The 23,657-nt window shown below is 40.7% G+C and overlaps 1 protein-coding gene across 1 annotated transcript in view; it reads right to left on the bottom strand.

Moving 5' to 3' along the window:
- The window catches only part of TENM1 (teneurin transmembrane protein 1), a 230,263-nt gene that overhangs the window by 20,002 nt on the left and 186,604 nt on the right, over positions 1 to 23,657 (bottom strand). Inside the window, exons 22-24 of the mRNA XM_029959106.1 lie at positions 7,283 to 7,649; positions 4,970 to 5,480; positions 246 to 418 (exon numbers count right to left, since the gene is read on the bottom strand). Of these exons, the coding sequence (XP_029814966.1) occupies positions 246 to 418; positions 4,970 to 5,480; positions 7,283 to 7,649 (1,051 nt within the window). The remainder of the gene's footprint in view (positions 1 to 245; positions 419 to 4,969; positions 5,481 to 7,282; positions 7,650 to 23,657) is intronic.

The raw sequence follows: 23,657 nt of genomic DNA, 5'->3' as shown, positions 1-23,657 counted from the left end.
AGATTTCAATAACTAGATTCCATGCATGGGATTCTTCTAGGAGGAAAAGAATTCACTTGTGGTTTGTTTCTAATTGGTACCCTAGGAGAATTGTAAGCAGTATCTAGCTGTTTGTGCTGAAGCAAGGAAGAAACAAATGAACTAATTCTAATGTCCTTCCTTTTGGCAAACAGTTAAGAACGCACTAATGTCTGGGGTTTGAAACACAATGATTAGGGGAGAAATAACAGAAATGCTTTCATTACCTTGTTTTAAAGTATATATTGTAGAGGTAGCTGAGAAGTTTGTGGCTGTGATCACATTCTCTCTGTTTGAAGTATCAAGTTCCACTCGTGTCAGTTTTTCAACATCGCTGTGGAAACTGCTGACTTCCCCAGTTGGGAAGGTTGCATTGGTCAGATGGCCATCAGAGTCATACCTGCAAGACATGATGTTAAAGAGCCATGAAAGTACATAACTATTGTCATGTAAGAGACTTCTAAAAGCAAAAGAAGAGGGAAAAAAGTAAGAAGCATTGTCAACACTGTGCAATAAGTTAAAAAGGTAATAACTGTTCCATTTATTCACTCAAAATGCATTCTGTCCCTATTCTGAATTCCTGCTTAGAGGCTCTTTCAGTGGTGCTGGATAAAATACGACTGGAAATCTTTAAGATGGCACCTACATCACTCAGCTTCTGACAGGTTTTCTGTGCTGGTTGGGGTTTCCCCCACTGGGCTGTGATGCAGGAGTGAGGCCACTGGAGGTCACTCGGTGTTCGGGCAACCAACTCAACCCCAAAAACGCTGTTTCATACCCATAGGATTAAATAAAAATTCTTACATTCTGAAATATTTAAAAACTGCCTTTTGTCACCGATGGGTGAAGTGCATAATAAGAATGGTGAATATAAAAAGGGGATCTAAAGTGTAACAATAGCAATAAAATTAGATTGAAATCTGCAGCAATTAAGTTGCCTACATGGGTTTTACTCCTGTGTTACTTTTCCCACAGGTCTACTCAAATCAGCAGGAGCTTCTCATCAGAAGTACCAGCACCAGAATCTAGAGCACCACATTCCAGTTCACCTAAACTTCATCAGTGCTAAAGAAATTCTTGTAGTTTAAGGTACTTGATGTGAATCAGGTCATGTTATCAAAAAGTCAGTAATTAATTCCAAAGCTCTGGAGCAGCATTTCTAACAGGTCTTTTTAGTTCTACCAATATATTTGTTCTTTCTGATAGTTCACACAGAAACCAGTGCAGAACATTACTTGGTGCTTGATACTGTTTCATATTAATGCCTCACATCTTAAAAACCTTATTGATGCTGACATGTTTTTATTCATGTAAGACAACTCACTGATATTGCAGATGTGTTTGCATGAGCAAAACCAACTCATGTTCATAAAACAGAAACTTATTTGTGCAGGTAGGAAAGCATAATTAAGTTTTCAAGTTCTATTAACTGTCTCCTCTCATTGACAAAACGTATCTTCAGCTGGTCTATCAGCTGGCAAAGCTGCAGTGCCTTCAAAGGAGCTCTTCCAATTCACATCAGCAGACAATGTGGCTATATCCTTCTCTTTAAGGTGTTGGCATAATTTCCTTAGGATCTTTATTTGACCCTAATTAGTCAGACAAAATCTACATGTTACAAGAAGTATTGGTGAAAAAAAGTCAGGATTTTTTCTCTTCCTTCCAATATAAAAAAAAAAAATAGAATAGCTGTTCTTTTCTGATGAAACACTGGAAAATGAACTAGTGAGCATCTTGTGGCTTTTTTGACAAATAAAATTAATCAAATGCTAAATTCAACATAATCTCTTTTTCAGCTCTTAGTGGCCTCATATACATCACACAACTTATTTACATTCTACCCTTATGCTGCTCTGTGCAAGTTGACTGGGTGCTACAGGCAGCGATTAAAATTGACTCAATCACTACTTTTCATCATTAGAAAACTCCATGAACATTGGGCAGTTATATTTCATTTACTGCTTCATCAAACAGATATGACAGCTTGCTAGGGTATTTGGATTTACTACTGTATCATAGAAAAATCCCAAATAATGCATTTTTAAGGTGCAAATACAGCCAGTTTATTGGAATGTACTTGTGCACAAGACACAGGATCCATCTTCACTAAGGATCTAGTTTTGCTGCTGATGAGATACAAAACTCCCTGTGTAGCTGAAAATGGGATAAACTGTTCCTGGCTGGCTGGCCAGATAGGGTACTGAATCATAATGAGACCAGAGCACATGCCAACAGGCTCTTACTCGAGTAGATGGTCCCACTGACTTCAAGAAGGACATGCAGAATAGTGTCTCAGTATCGATTCCACAGTGTGATCATCTAAAGGGTTTTTTTCTTCCAGATTGCTCCAAGAAACCCAACCCTCTGAGGACAGGTTCTGTCACCTTCCACATGATGAATGGCAGCACACTGGGACTCAGCTCCTGCAGAGCAATGTCCTACCCATACTAATAGGGGTGGAATCATGACATATTTCTTAATGTTAATTTGGGGCTCAGTTATGCCACTGTTAATCATGTCAGTGACCATTTAATCATGCAAATAATTGCATTGATTTCAGTACCCACATGAGAAAGTGTTCACCAATATTTGAAATGCACACATGGGGATACAGCTTCACAATCCATTTGCATTTCTATGTGTAGCACAGTTAAGAGTTATATCATTTCAAAGGGAAAGCGGTCTAATTAATTTTTTCAGAGAGAGTTGTTTCTTGCAGGTGTTTTCTTGTCCTTGATTTAATAGAGGCCCAGTGGTCCCCCTCCCCTTTTACAGCTTTAATGATGCAATATTAAAAGAAATCTAGATGACTGAAAATTGTACATTAGCTATAATTTTATGCAAGAGCTCTTTCAGTACTTCCATTCCATCAGATTAGAGTAGATGTATGACAAGTACTTTTGTAGGTGGTTTTCTACCTCTTAATAATTTCCCTCTGTGAGTGAATCTGACATATAGGTAGATGTTCTGAACAGTTCATTATCTTTGCTCATATTCCCAAGTATATGTGATACGTGTTGTTAAACAAACTCATCTCTATTTCAGCTTGACAGTGCCATGGGTTGAACTTTTGGATGGGAATGCAAATCTAGCATAAGCAGAGAAGATGATTCCAAGCAATTTGAAATATGCTCACATGGTAATTCTCTTAGTTCCAATGCTACGTTCATATAAGAGCTTGCAAGCATTTCACATATAAGTAAGCCCTTCAAAAAATTCCAATTTTCAAGCTGAAATTGGCTGTCAGTACAGAATGTGACCTGTCTGGAAAATAATATCTGGTTAAAGGATAAAGAAGGACCATCACAGCCCGTGACCTATTCATGGCAGCAGGTGAGCAGCATCTCCTGAAAGCACACCGACTCAGCACAGTGCTGATTAGAGCCTCCTGCCCCTCTGACTGCAGCACATTGGGTGACATTCTGTGACATTCTGTGTATCAGTCGTTCAGGAACTCGTAATATATTATGAATATGACATAAAATATTGGACTGAACATAAATATTAATGACATGGCTTCACCATTTAATTTTGTTATTGTTTTTGCAATGCTAAGAGTTGTATTTCTGTTCATTTCTGTTCTGTTTCGTTTTCATTGACTGATCTGGGCTGGCAGAAGTGTGGAGTCATGCAAAGTCTGGACAACTCGAAGCATTGGTGAGGACAGTGTTGCCTATCCTATAGTTAAACCTGTGAAAGCATGTAAAACTGTTTCATTTAGCAAAATTTCTTGTTAATCATATACAGCTTATCAATCCTCCCAAGGCACGGGTATTTCTTCATGAAGAAACCAATATTACATACAATGGGAGGCACTTGCAAACAGGTAAAGTCCTTTAAAAGATCTTACTACACTTGAGTCATACTTTAGGGAGAAGAACAAACAATAATTGTGTGAAATGGTTTATACTCTGTCAGCGTGAGAGAGTAAAATACTGAGATTGAAAGGCACATGACTAAAAATAATCTGCTCTCACATGCTCTAACAATCAAGGCCCTGCAACAATGCATGGTGTTCAGCATTTACAAGTAACAGACGTGACTTGGAGCTACTGTAAAGGCTTTCTGAAAGTGTCATTGGTCCATGGTCTGGACTGACACCATCCTCAAGTGGGGATTTAAATGGGTCACTCTCAGTGCTGAAATTATTACTCCTTAAGGACTCTGAACTAGGACTGCAATGTTAACATGATTTCCATCCAACACGTGTTGCATCCTCAAACAGGGATTATGACAATTAATTATAAGTAATGAGAAATCCTAATACATCACACCTCTTTATAAATAAAAAATGAACTTTCTCTGGGTTTGTTCTCTCTCTGGGACCAGACCAGGATGTTCTGACTGCATCTTTAACTGTCTTGTCTTGCTTTTTAGAAGTCCTGTCGGTGGTCTTGCTTTTGAAGCCTCTTCTTATATATACAGCCTTTTGCTATTACATATCCTTTTGCTATTATATATCCTCTTTCCTGCTGATAGAGACAAGCTCCCTCTTGTCTTTGAATATTCCTTCCACTGAGATTCTCAATTTCCTTTGCAACACTCCCTTCTCTGATGAGTATGCTAATTTTCCTGGTTTTGCCTTGCTGAAGAATTTTGCAAATTTCTGATTCATATCACAATTTGCCTCTACCTCTTTAGTTACAAAAAAATCTCCACTATCATATTTTCATTTAGAGAAACAGATGCACAATATGAAAGTGCAAATGAAGTATAATTTCAGGCAGTTTTTGCTTTACGTAATGGGCACAATGCACAGAGCTTTTACATATGACAGGCTTTGGCATCTAAGAAATTTCATTTTAAAAGCTTGTGCAACAGCACTATTTGTCCTCTCTCACACAGTGTTAGTAGCAGGGTTTCTTTTTAAATTACTAGAACTGTCAAAAAAGTTTCAGTATTGATTTAAACTACAGTTCCTTGCGTCAGGCATTTTATGTTATGGACTTACTCATACACAGTTGTCCACCCGTTTTCATCACTTTTGGTTGCTAAAAGCCCCGTGTTTCCAGGATATGTCATCAGAGCCAGGTTGTAGCCTTGGGCATAAACTCTTTTCAGAACCCCATTGCTGCTGATTGTCAGCCAGTACACTTGGCCCCCCGGCACGACGACCCACAGGGGCAGCCCACTCGTGTCCCTGCGGATGTGAACCGAGTTCCCGTTGCTGCTGGTGATGGTGCCAACATCCCCCTCCCCGCTGTAGGTGAAGTTGTAGATGTAGTCCCTGGTGATGAGGTTCAGCGTGTGCAGGTGGGTGCCGTTGATGGTGAACTGATACAGCTCCTGGTCTGCGGGCGATGCGATCTCGTACAGGTTGGTGTCGCTGAGGTGAGCCTTGTTCCGGCTCACGGCGCGGATGCGAACGTTGCCGAGGTCTGCTACGTACAGCGTGTCGTCAGGAGAGACTGCTAGGGAGGAAGGGGCTTTCAGCTTTGCATCTTTGGCATATCCACCATCACCTGGAGGAGAAACGGTAATTTTAGTAATCTCTAATATCCTTATTTAAGCTGTTCCCCTAAGCCTGACACACTGCCTCTCCTCAGTATCATTTACAGGTCAATAAACGGATATCCTCTTCCAGCTAATTGAATCCCTATTATCTAAGGTTGGTGCAATTCTAAATTAGTCTCAATGAAGACAAACAGGAATATAAATTATCTAATTCACAGTATTTTTGCTAAGCCCCAAACCCTGCTGTTCAGGAAAGGTTTAATGCAAAATTGTGAAAGAAAAAAACATGACACCTGAAGTTTAATTCCCTGCTTATTGTCTGTTGGCATGTATTTATAAAGTGAAATTGTGTTATAAATAAAACAAAAAGAAAATAAACCCCTGTAATTCAGCTAAAATGACATTGAAGTAAAGATTAGTTTATACTTATTAAAAACTCAACACTACAGGAAAACAAAATAAGAGCACAGTAGTCAAAAAGTGCCTCGAGAAACAATTCCTTTCAATATCTTTTGACAATTTACTTGTTTTGTGTAATTTAAGGTTTGAGGAGGGTATTTGCATTACCATGGGCTGTATGTGCCTACCAAAATGAGTTTACATGAGCAGGACCAGAAAGAAAGCATATTAAACCTTGCTCTTAAGAGAAAAACATTACTGTGTGTGTTGCTGTCTTTCTCCTGACTGAGACATGAAATTTGCTGGAGTGTTCGAGCATAACCTATGCTTCCTGGGAGATGGACAAACTAGCAGATCTTTCTGCCAAGCTGATCCTGCCTTTCCCCAACCCAGCCCTGGCACAATCATTAGATTTGCCACAGTTTTTTATTTTTCAGCACTGAGTATAGTTTCTCTCAATAGGAACCCTGAACAGGATTCTTTTCAGCACTGATCTACCATAGCCACCACTAAAGCTGGCAGCCCTTGGCAATGCACAGGAGGCTTTGATTATCATTGCAATGCTGGGTCAGCAACACACCTTCTCTGCAAGACCATTTGCATTTTTTCCTCTCTGTTCTTGACATACTTAATGTTTTCTTGTCAGTAATTAACCTTTTACTTGAAATGAGAGGCTTAAGAATTATGATGACATTGTTATGGAGCTGAACATGGTGGTTCTTAAGAGATGACAAGATGGCAACACACTGCACACCTCTGTATGGCAATGCTGTCCTTCGTCCCATTCTGAAATATGCTTTTATGAAATAAAAAAGCCATGTTTTGTTTTGGCTCATACAGGGAAGAGAGCCTGAGAATGTGCAGTGGTGGACTGCAGGCCTGGCACTGGCTCTTCCAGCTTAAAACACACAAAGAAGAAATTCTGCACATTGTGTATTTGCACCATTTTGCTGGTAGTGCAGTGTGACTTGAGTGATGAGAAGGCATAAGCTAGTGTTTTGCACTGGATATGAAACACCTTGGTACTCTTCTTGGTGAGAAAGGCTGCCTGACCCAATAGCATTTAGGTACAATCTGCACTGGAGCTGGTACCATATTCAACCTGGGCAAACACAGCTGAAACAGCAAGGCAGACTTGGAACTAATTCTCAATGGTGTGTCACCTCTGTATCAAAAGAGGGAAAGCTAGGACCACCCTGACATTCCTCCAGTGGTAAGTGGAAGACTCAGATCTCAGAAGCCAAGGGATTAAATCCACAAAGGTGTGCTGATAAGGTTTTGAGCTATCCAAGGAAACAGAATCATTGCTTTTCTCCCCTTCCCCTTGTCACTTTGCTAATCTGCACCTGTGTCAAACAGATAACAGATATCTCAACAGATAACAGACAGGAAATAACCAGCACCTCCTTACCTGAAAAACAATCACAATTAGGATCAATCTTGCAGTCACAATCTGACGGGGCTCCAGCAATTACAGAGATTTCGCCATTGGTTGTGACCTGTTGGATACGGTTGATCTTCCTTTCATCCGTCTCTGCGATGTAGAGGATGCCGCTGTGGGACACGGCGATGGCCCTGGCTGACTCCAGGGTGGAATGGATGGCCACCTTGCTGACAATGAAGTGGTCAATGCCTGGCACCTGGCAGTGGATGGGGCGCCCAGCAATAATCCGCACACGCCTGTTCTCGGAGATCTGCAGGACAATGTTGTTGTCCAGGACATACAGTGAATTGTCCAGAGGGTTCACTGTGAGGTCTGTTGGCCACTCTAAACGCACCTGGAAAAAAACATTAAGGGGAAGGCAGGGAAAAGAAGGAAAAAGAATGATTAAGACAACCATCTCTGATCACCACATCATCAAGGCACTTGGCGGATTCTCACAGTACTACTTCTCTAAATGCCTTTAATTAGGTTTGGAAGAAGTTTCAACAAGCATACTCTTTTTTGAGGTCCTACTCCAGTGTGGAAGAGAATTTGATTTGAAAAGTAATTTAGCACCCTCTGAGAGGTATTTGCACAAGTCCATTAAAGTGGGAACTTTATTATACCTATGCAGTCATGCAAATAAAAACACACACTTCATGTCATGCAACATCAGCCAGAAAATTTTCCAGGTCTGAATGTTATTGTTTCAAGGTTGCAGTCAACGCTGGCAGAGTGGAAAACAGTGAGAGGTTGTCAATGTCGTAACACTTTAATTGACTGTTAGCACAAAAGGAAAATGACATACTAGAAGAGTAGGACACATTTTCACTATTTATTTACTTAGCAGGAAATGTTAATAAGACTTATATGTCACAAGAAATATAAGCTTGTTAATACTTTGTAACAAAATAATACACCAATATATCACACTTTGCATGATACAGTAGCCGAGCCTTAATTATTTATAATGATTTTGCTTTGTGAAATCAGTATTTCAGTCATGGATTAAGTAAATTCTTCATACTTAAGGTAGCTTTTGGTCTTTTTCCATGCAGGTGAGAGTGTCAACCAAGCAAAGTTTCCAAATCAAGCTGGAAGAAATAGTAGAAGACTGACCTCACTCATTTGACACTTGTTGCATCAGCATCTGGGGAAATTAAACATGCTCCAAAGTAAAGGTGGGGCTGCCTGTCAGCCTGAAAGACAACCAGCATGCAGGCTGCTGATTGCAGCATGTACTGGCCAGACCTTCAAAGCCCTCCCGCTGAGAAAGCTCAATAGACAGTGCAGGATTGCTGAACTGGGAAACAACAACAGAGCAGGCTGGTCCAGGCTGGTCCCTGTCCCCCACTCATGGCCAATGGAGGATTTGGACTGCAGCTTGCCTATGGAGAGGTCAGAGAACAACTGAGCCCCCGAGATTTCAAGAGAGCATATTTTTGTCTGTCTCAGGATGCTTTACTTGTTATCCTTCATGAAGAGATGGATGCTTTTATCTGAGTGGAATTTTTCTGTTCTAAATATTTCAGTCATCAGAAGAGAATAATTACCAGGCTAAAATGTAAAAGTTTTATATGCTTTATATGCCACAGAAGCTTTTATTATTTCACTTACTGATTTTGATGCTGGTTTTGCTCATTTTTGCACCGTGCTAATTAAAAGCCCTATGAATGTAGAGACTGCTGATGCTGATACAATGCTCAGCACTGAGGAACACCATATGGTGGAGAGTGTGGCCATCTCTACCCACCTGCTTGCCTGGGGTCAGCTCAGGAACCAGGCTGGAGGCCAAGTCTCTCCCTTTCTCAAGCAGCAGTATTTCCTGAATAATCTCATTTCCAGAATTACATTGCTGGTTTGGTAACTGATGTTTTAATAATGTGAGGGCATTGTGGCTACCGTGTCTCATCCTGCGTGGTTACCACACAATTAGGAGCAATCCAATTCTTCCTTGTGCCCAGTCCATTTTACCAGACAGCATCATAACTGGCATTAAGACTAATGCTGTTGGGCTCAAGATTTCTTCTGAACCAGGTGGTCAAGTCCTTCCAAATGACGATAAATGTGGTGAAACAGTTGGAAACAGATTCCTCCCATAACAATGCTGATTTCTGTGCATGTGTGACTGCCTGGATTCCACCCGTAAAGGCTGGTTTACACACTGATGTTAGCTCATGCTTCAGCTGAGATTTCACTGGGCACCAAATAAAACTCTTCAGTTAACATAAAAATCTCTACAAGGCTATCTCAAGGAAACTTGGAAAAACCCCATATTTGCAATTCACCTTTAAAGCAGAAAAATTGATTGCTCTGTTAAAGCAGATGGATTGTTTTTAATGGTAAACAAACACATTCAACTTTAGGGGTCTCCACAAATCGCAACGCTATACAAAGGATCTTTGATTAACCATAACTGGATTACTCAAGATAAAAAATTAGGGATGAAACTATCTGTCTTCATGACCTTGCCTAGCACCTGCCATGTCTCAATAGCTGATTTTCCTTTGTGGACCAGCTACACTGCCTTTGCCCAGCAAATAATTTGAATTCCTCCCACTGCAAAGGTAGGTTTGGTGTCCTGCAGATAAACAGGTACTGGTTTGGGCCTAAACCACTTTTTCTCTGGTTGATTTGAGTCTGATTTGGTTTATTGAGACAGAATAAACTCTTACGCAGCTGCACATTTAATTTGCAGAAATGTGCCTAAAGCTTAGTCTTAACAGCTGTTAACTGCAAGCATATTTGCTTTTGTACTGATCACATTTGTGAATCTAGCTGCATTGCAGTAAAAATAAATAAAATTTTATTTAGGAACATTCAAACGATTTTGGTAACTACAGGAGAACTGATGCCTAGCTCTCTGCTCTGCAAATCTAACTGAAGGTAGGCCTACAACTTCTCCTTCCTGGGCTTAAAGTGGTCATGGATGTATCAATGGTTTAATCTCAGCTGAAATATTAAAGGTAGCATACACTTGTCTGGAGATTGCAGCATAAAACCCAGGTGCTGCTCACTGCAAGCTTATGCTAGTGAAATTGGAGGGGAAGAAAGGTGAAATAGCCCAGTTCAAATCAAACATGCACACTAACACAAACCACTGAGCATTCCTAAACTGAAGAAGAATTTCACAGATTTAAAAAAAAATCTGCACTGTTCTTGACAGGATGAGTCTTCATGACATCTTGAACAGGTGTACATGGGGCCGCTGCTGTCCCACTTCATCCCTCCTCCCAGAGCAGCCCCCAACAGCAAGGCCAGTTTATGTGTTCCTACAGACAGCAGGTTCAAGACAGTTTGCTGGCTAAAAACTAATCACCTAAATCAGCTTAAGCTGAAGTTTAACTGCACCCTCAGGTTCCCTGTTACCTTGAAAAGTCACTGGTTGTTTACTTCTCGTTAAAGCAAGCTGCCCTCTGGCAGGTTCTGTGACCAAACCATCAGTTGTGCTTCATTCAAAGCCAATAAACATATTACAGAGAAGCACTTCAATTCTCATTTGATATGACTGTGCCTATTACAAAGTTTTTTCAGACAAAATTTCAGTTAGGATTAGAATATTAAATCAGTTAATATACCTTTTAATTTGAAGCAGTACTTCACAGGTCCCTGTAAAAAATCCTCTCCCACATATGTTTATTTTTCTTGTAACTCAAAATTGCACCAATTCCAAGCATTTCTTCTTGCATTTAATGGTGGTCTTTTTTTTTTTTTTTGAGCAGTGACCAGAAATGGCATTGCTGATTATCCCATTATAAACAAACAGCCAGAGTTTGTTCAGTAGCAGTCAAAACTTCACACTCTTCACAGACTGAAATTTTCAGGTGACAATCCTGGTTTGGTTCAAGGGAGACTTGAGTATATGCAATAGAAATCACTGACAAAACAAGTGAACCCTTGGGCAATGAGACCTTTTGCATATAAGTATTAACATGTCAACTTTTCTGGGAATTCAGCATTTGACTGTCAACATAAAGGCTCCAGCTAAATCTAATAATCCATCTCTGGTTTGAGAAGTCCAAAATTAACACCCACTGGTCTGGCTTTCTAATACATTTTTTCATGTCAAGTGCTCTAGAAAACACAAAGTGCACTAAGGTGGCTTCAGTTTAAATGAATTTTCACTGGGAGATCTACATTTAGGTAGTTAACTAGCTCTCAGACCTGAATCACATTTTTGAGTGGTTTTTTTCCTTGCAAAACACATGTGCTTCTATAACTATCTACCTACCTATCTGGTTTTGAAATATTAAAATATTTTTCTGCAAAGGAATCTCTGCTCCAGCACCAGGACCACCTCCTCCTTTCCTTCTTCACTGACCTGGGTGTCTGCAGAGCTGTTCCTCTCACATATTCTTACTCCTCTCTCTTGGCTGCTGCTGGTATTGCACAGGTATTTCTCTCCTTCTCAAATAAGTTATTCCAGAGGCACTCCCACTGTTGCTGATGCCTTGGCCAGTGGTGGGTCCATCTCAGAGCCGGCTGGCATTGGCTCCATTGGATGCAAGGGAAGCTCTGGCAGCTTCTCACAGAAGCCACCCCTGCAGCCCTTCTGCTACCAAAACCTTGCCATGCAAACCCAGTACATTTTCCTACAGCAAAGCTTTACAACTAAATAAATGAGTTTTTTGCAAAGGGGCATTGCCAGGAGAGTCCACACTCATATACTTAACCATACATGCCCACGGATGTACACACATCTACGTGTAAGTTTGTGAAGATTACTGTTTCACTTTTGGTTTTGACCACATGGCTAAAACTTTTTGCACATTTTGCATAACATTTGACAACTGTGCCATTTTCGGTACTGTTTTAAACAAATCAGATCAAACAAATTACACCGTTCATATCAAAGTAAGAAAAGTAAAAAGCGAAAAATTTATCCTTGTCTGCAGATGCCAGTTTCAAGAGCTTAACTGTTTGGTTGTGGGGGTAAATTTCACTGGGATAAGTTTCATTTATCATGGATTAAAAGAAGCTGCATAAATCCCTAAAAAAGCTTCACCATTGCTTTGATTTCTTGCCATGCACTGCTTGTTTATTTTGATTGAATTTCATGTAGTAGCATGAAATTCATGCCAAAATTTTTCTGATACTCTTGACTGATGGATTACTTCCTATCTGTGCCACTCAGCTTCAAGCACTTCTGTTTATGCTACCTTTGCCTTTATTCAGGTCTACAATGTGCACTTGCAGCCATGCTCATAGCCTCTTCCACATTTCTCTTTTGATGCTAACTTCCTTTTATATCTCCTCTAATTTATCATAGTATCATAGAATCTCCTGAGTGGGAAGGGACCCACAAGGATCATTGAGTCCAGATCCTGGCCCTGCACAGGGCAGCCCCAAAAATCACACCATGTGCCTGAGAGTGTCATCCAAATGCTTCCTGAACTCTGTCAGGCTTGGAGCTGTGACCACTGCCCTGGGCAGCCTGTTCAGTACCCAACCACCCTCTGGGTGAAGAACCTTTTCCTAATATCCAACCTAAACCTCCCCTGACACAGCTTCATGCCATTCCCTCGGGTCCTATTTATACTCACTTTGGATGTTGTTTCCAGGCCAAACCCTTTTACTCACCACAACGTCCTTCTAAACAGTGTTTTTCTCTCTTCCTTCTCAAACCCTTCTTTCTCCTTCCTCCTGGGACAGAAATGGCTTCAAGGAAGGACTTACACAGGCAAGACATTAGGAGTGAGCTGGTAGTTTACAAGGCTGAAGAAGACTGGTTCTGGTTCCCTGAGCTCTTTACAGGATGTCTCACTACATATATTTCTCTGTATTTTCTCCCCATTGACAACCAGGGATATTTTTTCATCATTTTCTGTCAGTTTGCTCTCACTCTGGGCTCTTCCTTTTGTTGACACTGACACTGTCGGCTCCTCTCAGCAGCTTTGCTCCTTTCTTAATGGCACACAGAGACACAATTCAGCTCCTGCAGCCTGACACCGGGGAACCCTTCCCTGAGATGGGATTACACCCTCATCCCATGCTGGAGGAGCCTTTGTTTCTCATGCTCCTGATGCTGCATAGTATAAAATCCAGAATTATGCAGTTCAGCTGTAGCAGTCCCTGCCCTAAAGTTCACAAATGTTGCTCTCTGCATTCATTGGTCCCCAGTGAAAAACCCAAATAAAATGAGTTTTGCAGTCTAATGACTGCTGTTTTCTACCCTGGGTTGGGAAATCAGCTGTGGCAGGTTTACAGATGCAGTTCAGAGGTCTGAGGCCACCAGTTCTCCAGGATCATGGCTCAGGTAGTATCCCTGCCAACCTGCCTTTGCCATCAATTATTTCCAGCAGATGAGGGACCCACTGCAGCAAGGCAAAGACAAGGCACCACTTCAACAGTTTTCACTGCTTGTCTTTGCCTCATGCACCACAAGATTCACTGTGCTCTCACTTCACAGCTCTCCTCTTGTTTCATAATTTCTTTTTTATTATTTTTTTCTGCTTCACAACTTCAAAGACTGTATCTGGGGTCTACTAAATCGATAGGAAAAGTTGATTTCTATGGGGACAGTTTTCACAATGTCTTTATTTAACAATAGAGGGAATATTATCCAGCATCACATAAGCACATTGACTATGAAAATCAATGGGACTTAGATTGCTAAGCTGTTTAAGTCTGTTTAAATATGGTACCCATGGTTTACACAGGCTATGAAAGAAACACTTTGTTAAATGCCCAGAAGGAATTTCCAAAGTATTTTGAGCAGACTGGTACCTCTGAGAGGAGGAATCCTAGACTCTTCAATTAAAATCTCTCAAAATAGTCCATGAATTTGATTCTAACCCAAACACGTCTCCAGTGCTGGAGTGGGAATAGATGTCCTCCAAACATACTGCTGCAGGTAATTTGCATGGCCAAAAGGAGGGAGTGGGATCAGGTGGAAATCTAGCTAACAGGACTGGCTCCATTCTGCCTCCATTTCTAACTTGCATTTCCAGGTCCTGGAGCTCGTCAGACAAGATGGCACAAAAGTAACGTTGCATAAATCTTAAGCTTTGGCTTCATCTTTCCATTTTGGGCTCAGAAGTTCTGGATACAGAAAGCCAGTGTTCTGCCAATTAAGACAAGGTGAAAGGTATATCTTGAAAAGCTTTAATTGAGACAGTAATTAAGACTGTTTCAGAACAGTGAGGGGCTGGAGCTAGCACATTACAGTGGCTTTTGTTTGCAATAACTACTGAAATTCATAAGAGCATCTGGCCTGAAAAATGAGAGGAAGAAAGGACAGATAAAATGAAATTTCTAAAACTGAAAAAGGCAAAACCCCTGTTTTTCAGCAATGCCTGCTACTGTGAAAATATCACCCAAATACTCTGACTCTGCCCTGAATCCTGAGTCAAACTCAAAATGAAAATTTAAATTGAGTTCTTGAAATGAAAACTTCCTACAGATTTGTGCCCAGGAAATCCCCTGTCTCTGCAGGATCGTGACCTCTGACAACAGCTCTGCTCCTCAGGGCAGAGCTCATTTAACCCCAGGGCTCAGCAGAAAGTGGGATGTGGGAAGTGAAGGACGAGGAGCCGCTGCCAGGAGGTTTCCAGCCAGGAGTGCAGGAGCCACCACTGCTCCTCAGCTGGATCAGGGCTGTAGAACACATTTCCACAAGGACCAGAAAAAATGCCACCTCCACAGCTTTCACAAGAAAATACAAATTCATTTTTGTGCTTTAAGCTTTCCCTTAAGAGTTACACCATTAAATTCACAAATACACTTCTGCAAGGGAAAGAAAGAAGGATGGGAAAAAAGGCTATTCTGCAATTCATGTTTATGGCAGGCCATCTTCTATGGCAAATTCCTACAACACTACACAATTCAATAGTAATGGTTTTTTAAAATCCATTTTAAGAATGAACTAATTCTTTACTAAACTGCAGCAGAGAGTTAAAACAAAACCACTATAGCAAAGTTTCATGATCATCTTTAAAATATAAATATTTTTTCTAATATATATAAATGGTAGGCAGAAAAAGCAACAGAAGTAATGAGTCCTTTCTCTTACAGAAATTAGCCCCAAGATCAACTGTTATCGTGACGTGTTTTTCTGCAACTAATCTTTCACAACAGATATTTCCACTGAGCAAAATGAACGCAATCAAACTACCTCTGATGCTGCATTGAAAGCAAACACATACTGCTGTAAGACTTCAAATAGCTAACAGGAAAAAATTAGGCACCTTGCATTTTGCAGAACAAACAAGACAACTGCATTCCGTTCAGCAATCCTTCTGTGTGAGCATTTACAGTGATTAGATACTCAGAAGACTTTGCGCTGGAGAGTGTTTGATTCTAGTCTGAGACTGTAAGCAGGCACTCTGCTTTAAATTTCTGTCAGCTCAGGGCTTTGGTTACTGCTGTGATGCATATTTGAATATGCATTGTCAGACTGTGCCAGAAAAGCTTACAAGGATAATGTTTAGGACTAATGTTTTTTCAAGCAAAATTCAAGACATACCACTCAACTCAAAAATGTATCTCAAGCCTGGGATGGATAAACTTGGATGTAAAAGGAGAGGCATTTTCTTGCCTTCCAAACAGGCTCTAGAAAAAAGATTGTAAAAGAGCACCTGAAATTAGTTTTGTAACAGGTTCCCAATGAGAACAACAAATAGTTTTTGATTTTCAGTAGCTGAGCTCTAGATCTAGAAAGGCATAGAAAGGCTCCAGGCCTAGAAGCCAAAAGGCTCCACAAAAGTGCCAACAAGGTTTCCAAGCCATCCCAGGAGAAAAATCTAGTGATTCTTTAGCTGTGCTCCAGAAGCTATGGATCCCCCTGCTCCAAAAGCTGTATATCTAGAAAGGCCCCATACATACAAAAGTGCTAGATGCCTTCAGAAAGAACCTTGACATCTCTAGCGAAGTACTAAATATCTGGATCACAGGCTCTTAGGAATTTCTACACCTAAAAAGCAACAGGAATTTCTAGAGAGCACTATGTCTAGAAATGTCCTTTTAAAATATCTTCTTTTCTTCATTCCTTTAACCCACAGACAAAGAGACTGAAGGAAATAATATAAATCCTTCTGGCTGGCTGGGAGCATACAAAAATAATTTCACAATGAAATTAGTTCCTTAGGAGTAGACTACTTATACAAGTTTCAACCATTTGACCTCTTCTGATTCCCTAAATTTTTGGCACACCTTTCATGAGCCACCCAACAGACTTATGGTAGCAATAGCAAAAATCACATTGGTTTTGTTGTCACTATTGATACAGACACTGGATTATAACTCTGAACTGGTGAGAAAAATAGAAGAAAAAAGAAATACATATGGATGGAGGACCTAAAGGGTTTTACATCATATCATGACTTTCCCTGGTTCTCACCAGAGACAACTACATGCTGTTCAGTTTCCTATTTTGCTTTAAGCAGTTGATTGAATGGCTATTGAGTGATGTTCAGACATTTATGATTTTCCTGCAATGTGACCTACATTGCTAAACTTCATAAATTTATTCTCCAAGGCAGTGTATCATTTTGCATGCCACACTCATCCCAAAGGAAGCTATCAGCAGGAGATGAGGCCCAGTTTGTAAGAGCTGAATGTCCTTCAGACATTTTTAACTAATTTGTTTGTAAATGTATTATTGTCAGAGTAACATACTGCATAAAATGGTGCTCTCTATCATTCTGTTTGCAGCTCTCTGTGGCCTAAACTCCATAATGCACAGCTCTAAGCATACTCTCTGTGTGGCACACTACAAATGGGCACAGCCCGTTTCTGTCTTGACATTTGCAATTTTTTTTCCTCCACTGACACAGTGTCTTTCATTATTTTTTTCCTTGGCACAAAAAAAAGGATAGAAAAGATGCTGCAGCAAACATGGTATCATGGAGAGGGGAAATCAGGCAATCTTAGCTGTCACTGCCCACGCTCCAGCTCCTGCCATGGTACTATCTGTGATTGTCACAGATTATGTTGGTTTAACTTCAGCAGCTTGTAAGTACAACTCAGGGCAAACCTGGTCCTAATAATAATAATGGAGATATCACTAATAGCTCCACAGCAACTCTTCTTGGTACTAAAAACTTTTCAGTCTTTGTTTACAACCAGCTTTGAGACTTAAGAAGTACCCAGACAGCAAGGGCACAACACCATACAGAGCTCCCTCATGCTAATCTGCTCCTAAGTCCTGCCCTTTGTAAGCTGTTACTATGGTGTTGTTCTGACAAGATCTGCCTACTTTCAGGTTCCTCTGAGCAACTGGACCACTTTGCAGGCCTGAAAGAGGCTGTGCTGCCTCTTTTGACCCTGCTTCCACCAGTTATTGAGGTGCAATGCTTTCAGTTGTGCAACCTTACCCACACTTTCTTCTAAAGCTTGCAAATGCAGCAAGTTGCAGCTACATAAAATTACAATGTCCTGATGATGGAATTAAATGCCTATATTGTTTTTTTCACTTACACTGGTTCTGTGCCTCTATTTCTGTAAGCTTTTTCCTGATCTGTGCTGTTGTGAAGAGAGACCAGTAGTCCAAAGACCAGCTGTCACTCCTCTAAGATGTAGGACAATCTTCCTTTGACCTAGTCAGTGCAACAATTTCTGTCCCACCAGTGTGTGATATCTCTGTAGAATGGACATCACCATCTCTGGTGCCTGCTGGCCTCAAACCTGCCTTGTGCTCAAACTCCAGACTTGTGACAACTCATTTGGTTGTTGCTCCCCTGCCTCACTCCCTAAGAAAGAAATGCTATGCAACATTTCTAAATGGCCAAACCAGAATACAATTGGAAAGGCTTGGAACAGAGGCAGTAAAGACAGCTCCACATAGAGCTCAATTATTACTATTCACTTCATAACACAAAAAAACTGTTACATCTGTGGGAGGTCCTTCACCCCATAAATCTGAGAAGAGCTGCTTGGTGAGAGGAGAGCAACATGCACACAGTACCAGCCCTGATGATTTTAAAAAACATGGCTTATGTAGGAATTGCCTCCAGAAAGAACAGAAAATAGTTGTTTCTTAATTCACAGGCAGACCTTGTTAGTGGATGTGGATGAACAACTGGATTAGAACAAAAGGAGGGGCACTGCCTGCTTGGCTTTCCTCTGCATGCTCCTGTCAACACCTACATTCCCTGCTCAGCAGACCTGGGGCTTGGACTTCAGGATGTCAGGGACCAGTTTTCACTATCTGATTACTTATGGTAGCTCTGCAGTATATGGAGAAACCACACACACCTATACATATACAGATATCCATATACAGACATAGTTACATTTGCATATATTGCTACAGATTACGCATTAATATATTCTTCATGCTTACATTTTGTCCACTATGTATCCTCAACAGATGAAAAAATCAGATGTAGTACCCAATATATCTTGAACCATTGCAGACTCCCACCAGTCTGGCAAAGCTGTACTGAACATTTTCAGCAGTGCAATTCAGCACAGTAGATGCAGCCTCTACCAAAAATAACTGATCCACTTGACTCCATCGTACTGAAACCAAATTTAAATGAGAGAGATAATCAAAGGCTACTTGCACATAAGGAATAAAAAGTAGAGAATTGAGACAAGTTGGCTGCTTGTGAAAGACTGACAGAAGAGCCCAAAATAAGGCAGGATTCTCATCTGGGAACCCATTCCCCATGGAGCTGAGAGAGGGTCAGGAGTTTGAGGAGCTGGGCAGTGTGCTGGGCCTTGGCCATGCATGGTTGGTGGGTGAGTTGGAGGAAGTCTGGGGGTGGCAAGGTAGCTTGGATGAGTTGGAATTGGTGGGTGGACACACGCAGGGGCTTTGTGTGTGTGCAGGAAGCATTTGGTGAATGTGAAGTTTCTTTTAGTCAGGAGGATGTGCCTGAGAGCACCTGAAGAGCAGCTCCAAGTAGCTGAGCTGCTACCTTCTTGCCAGCCATTCACTCTTCCTTCTTGAGATTTCTCGTTAGAAACAAATATTTGAAAAAAGAATTTGAATCTGGCTCTGTGTAGCAAGAGAAAAGTCATGAGCAGTCTGTCAGGTCTCCTTCACTTCCCCATCAAGTGTCTAACACTGCCTCAACAATCAAAGAAAAAGATGCAATCGCTGGAAGAGTTGATTAAAATGTACACAGTCTTTTACTCACTAGTAATGCATTATTTATGGCAGATAATTGAAATAAATTGCTGTTTTGCAGGTGCCCAATACAAAAAGAGCACTTGGGCTTTAAGGAAGAAATTGCAGTGTGACTTCATTGCATACTATCTCATGTCTATGACTAATATTTCAAATTCAGTGATAGAATAATTTGATTGGAATATAAATTAGCTGTACTGAAACCACCTTGTTTTCTGGTTGATATTCTAAAAATCACATTATACACCTACAAGTTTGATTCATGAGCTCTCATAGTCTTTTTTCCACCGAGGTCCTAATCCTATGAGCCTCTTTTCTCTCAGCTCCTGTTGAAAAGAGGCTATTTAGCTGCTCCTCTACCCCTGGGAAAAGATTATTTTACCTTATACCCGAAGATCCTTTTTTAAAAAGGCTTTTCGCTTGGTTTTGGATGCTAGGCGCTGCTTGTTCCTGCATATGCCATTATGGCTGGAATTATTTTGTATAGACTTATGGTTTCCAAAGAGTAACACTTAATTGAGGATTCATTTTTGAAAAGGTTTGAAAATGCCTTGGTAAAGACCTGTTCTGGCCTATTTTTCAGAAGTACATACTTTCCCATGGGATACAGTTGCTCCTTGCTACACACTCGCCTCTCACTACCCTTTCAATTAAGCTTGGAGAAGTCCTGGTTCCACTGAAGTCAGTGGCAAAACAGTTGCTGACTTTGCTGAGGCCATGACTTTCACTCTAGTTAGCTTCTCTGGTACTCTAGCAAAGCTAGAGAAGAAAGTACATGAAATTAAGCAGTGGAGTAAAAAGAACCAGAGAACAAGATGACTTTATACTGGAAAAAAATAACAGCTTTTGTGAGCTCCTTCATGCAGCAAAACCCAGAAAAAACTAATAAAGTTCTCTTCTAAAAAGAAAAAAGCTCTGAAAATCTTCTATAAAGGAAGACTACAAATAAAAATATAAAGGTCTATAAATTGTCATTTCTGCTTTGTGTGCTTTTTGTTCAGCAACTTCACAAATACATTTAAACGTGATTCTGCAAAGCACTGAAAAACACTGTTCAGTGATTTGGAATATTTATGCTGAATTAATTACACATAATTAGAAGAGCATATTAAAAGACACACACAGGTAGATGATTAAAGGGAAAGGAAGAACAGGAGTAGCTTTTCAATACCTTGCTACAGTGAAAACAAAGTTGCTCCTTTTTGATGGTAGCTCTCTAACACAATTAAAATATTATGCATCTACTGTTAAATAAATGTCTTTTGTGCTTTCTGCTTTTACAAGAATGCAGTTTATACAGCCGAGTATGCAGAGAAACATCTAAAGGGACAGTGCGTCTTCTGACCTGTAATGCTAATTAAATAATCAGCTTCAGGTAATCCTGCAGTCGCTCTGCAATATTCTATTCTCAACCTGGCTTAGAAGTATTTCAGCCTAGAATCAATTTGGTTTTTATGCTGGCAGCTCACTCCTCCTGTTCTCACCTGGTCATCAGATCATATTTTTGTCTTTCACATTTCTTTTCCTTCTTCCAAATGTACTCAGTGAAAGTTCTGTTCAGGCTGTTCTTGCTCTGATGAGCAGACCCTCATTGCTGCTTTCAAGTGAGGTCACCATGTCCTGGGAGCTTTTTGTTCTGCTCAAAAGGCTTCCACAATGCCACTGAAGCATATTGTGCCTGTGCAGATGCTGGTGGGGAGTGCCTGCAGCACTTGTGACTGTGGGAGCAATGTCAGCGTTTGCATTTTTGAGATATATACTACATTTCCAAGCAATTCTGCTCATCTCTACTCCTGCTTTCCAGCAGTCTGTCTCTCACTTCACTATTTCAAGTAGGTCATCAACAGCATTACTTATTGCCCTCTCCCCTCTCCTCCATCATTCAAAGCAGGTTGTCCAGGACACAGCGTTCTTGCCACGCTTGGGTCGCCTTTAACCCCTCTTCTGGAAATCTGCCTTTTAATTTGACCTGTGCAAGCAAATCGCCTACGTAAGTAACACTGTCACATTTTTATAAGGGAGCAAAACATTTTGCAGTGTCACTGAAGTTTATGTGAAGCAACACAATATAGATGGTTCCCTCACGTGGAGAATTGCTGAACAAAGGCTGATGAAGTGCAAATGTCAAGAAAAAGTCTTCAAACCAGACCTTTCATTCTGGAACACAGCAGTGACAGTTATTAACACCATCAATCAGGTCGGAGCTATTGCTTTGGCACAGAACATCATGCCTAGTGGGACTGACATAAGCTCGAGAACAAGGCCATGGTTACAGGCAAAGAAAAAGCTCTTGGGATTCATTTTCTGTTGACTTGCAAATGTTTGGTCTCTGTATTTGCAGTGACTGTGCTCGAGATTGGTTTAAACAGCTCCCAAATACAAAGTGCAACCACTCGCACAGATATAAATGACTTATGGTTCAGAGTGGTGGAAATTCAGCCCACATATTTCTCATGGGAGGAAAGATACAGGATGAAATTGCAAGATGGTAGAAATATCTGCTAATTCTCTCTTCAGCTTTCACCATAGCAGTGGAGGCAGAACAGCAAAGCTTATCACTCAAGATGAGCTGTAGTGCTTTTACTTTCACACAAAACCTCCCACAACGTCAATATAACTTCCAAGAACACTGGATCTGATGAAGTCTGGTTTCCTAAGGACTTCCATTGCATGGCTGACTGACTTGGGAGTTTAATAAGATCCAACATGAAATGAAGCTTTTCCTGTGAATGGGGCATTTATTACATCCTGAGTGGAATCTCTGGAGTTTAATAAAGAAAGCTTATGCTGTAATATTTCCTTTTGAAAGGGCACTTTAGGTCTCTGTCCTCCAACTGGATTAATATTTTTTATGGAACGTGTAGGAATTTAATTGTTTTGGAGGCTGGTGTTTCTCTACAAATTTGTTTGAAATTGGCCCAAGCTTTTGATGATTTTGATTTACTGTGAGGAAAAGAACACTGACAAACAGACAGACATACCAACGCAACGTGCTCTCATGTGCTATCAATAACCAGGGTAAAAAATATCTGTATACCCCAGGGACGTGCAAACACTCAGAGAGTACGTACATGTGAGAAAAAAAGCAACCTCTAAACTAGACCAGCATTCAGCCCAAAGCCACCAGGCAGTGAAACAGAATGATGACCCTGACTCTTTGTCTTTCTCTCCCCATCTCAGCCCCTTCCCTTCACACTCCTGTTGTGATTTGTGGCCAGGAGCCCCTATCACAGGTCCTGCTGCAGCCAGCCCAGTGCTGGGGCAGGTTTGGAAAGGAGTTGACAGCCCAGCAGTCCAAAAAGGCAGTGGGAGCATTTTAGCTCAAAGTTGGTTTAGAGTACCTACAACAGCCTTCTTACCGCAGGGGTACGGGAAGGTAGGAGATGTAGGCAGTGACTCTGTTCTCTCCATTTGGGCTTCAGTCTGACAGAAGGACATACTCAGTAGTCTGTACCACTGAATAGTCAGCTCAGTCCATGGGGCCTTCAGCTCAGATGCAAAAGTATAAGGTTCAAAATGGGCTTATTATTAATTTAATTAACCTACAACAAAAAAATCTTCCAAAGAACACGTGAAGAACAGAAGCCAGACCTAGAGGAATACAAGGAGGGAGCAGAAGGGGCATTCATCTGAAAAGTCTGGCAATCTGGGTGGTGCAGATAAGCGTGGTGAAAAAAAATCACAGAACAAATGAAGACCAACACCATTTTTTGATATTCCTGAAAAATGTTTTGCCTTTACAGTTTAGCTTTTGTCCGTGTTCTAGTGTTTAGGGATTCAGAGGCAGCATTTTCAAAAAATATGATCAGTTCTATCAGAATGAGATACTGGAATAACTAATTTTAATGTAGGTGTCTGCTAAGATCTGGGTGCCAACGGTGAGTGTTGAGTACATACATATAGATATTCATTAACATAGCTCTGAAGAGCCACTTTCTTTAGATTTGCTCCTTATCAACTAATCAAAATGATCTGTGCTGAGAAGAAGAGTCATCCAAGTTTTATACATGCCAAAACAGTACTGAGAATGCTGGCATACCATATAAACACCTCGACTGAATGCCCTTTTCCTTCTAAATTCAGATTAACATCCCCCCAGTGAAGTATGAGATCAAAGTAATTAATCAGAGCTTGGTGGGTTATTTGCCACAACATGTAATCTTTTCAGCCCCAGCTGTCCTTCCCTCCCCCGGTTATGAATTCAGAATATTATGCTTAAGAAGGAGAAGGTGGTGAATAACAAACACAGAATGATTAATAAGAAGTAATACCATGAAAACTGATATTGGA

The sequence above is a fragment of the Manacus vitellinus genome, unplaced genomic scaffold (assembly GCF_001715985.3).
Source record: "Manacus vitellinus isolate BGI_N305 unplaced genomic scaffold, ASM171598v3 scaffold_19_pilon, whole genome shotgun sequence".
Lineage (NCBI taxonomy): Eukaryota > Metazoa > Chordata > Aves > Passeriformes > Pipridae > Manacus > Manacus vitellinus.
This window is presented reverse-complemented; position numbering and strand designations above follow the sequence as displayed.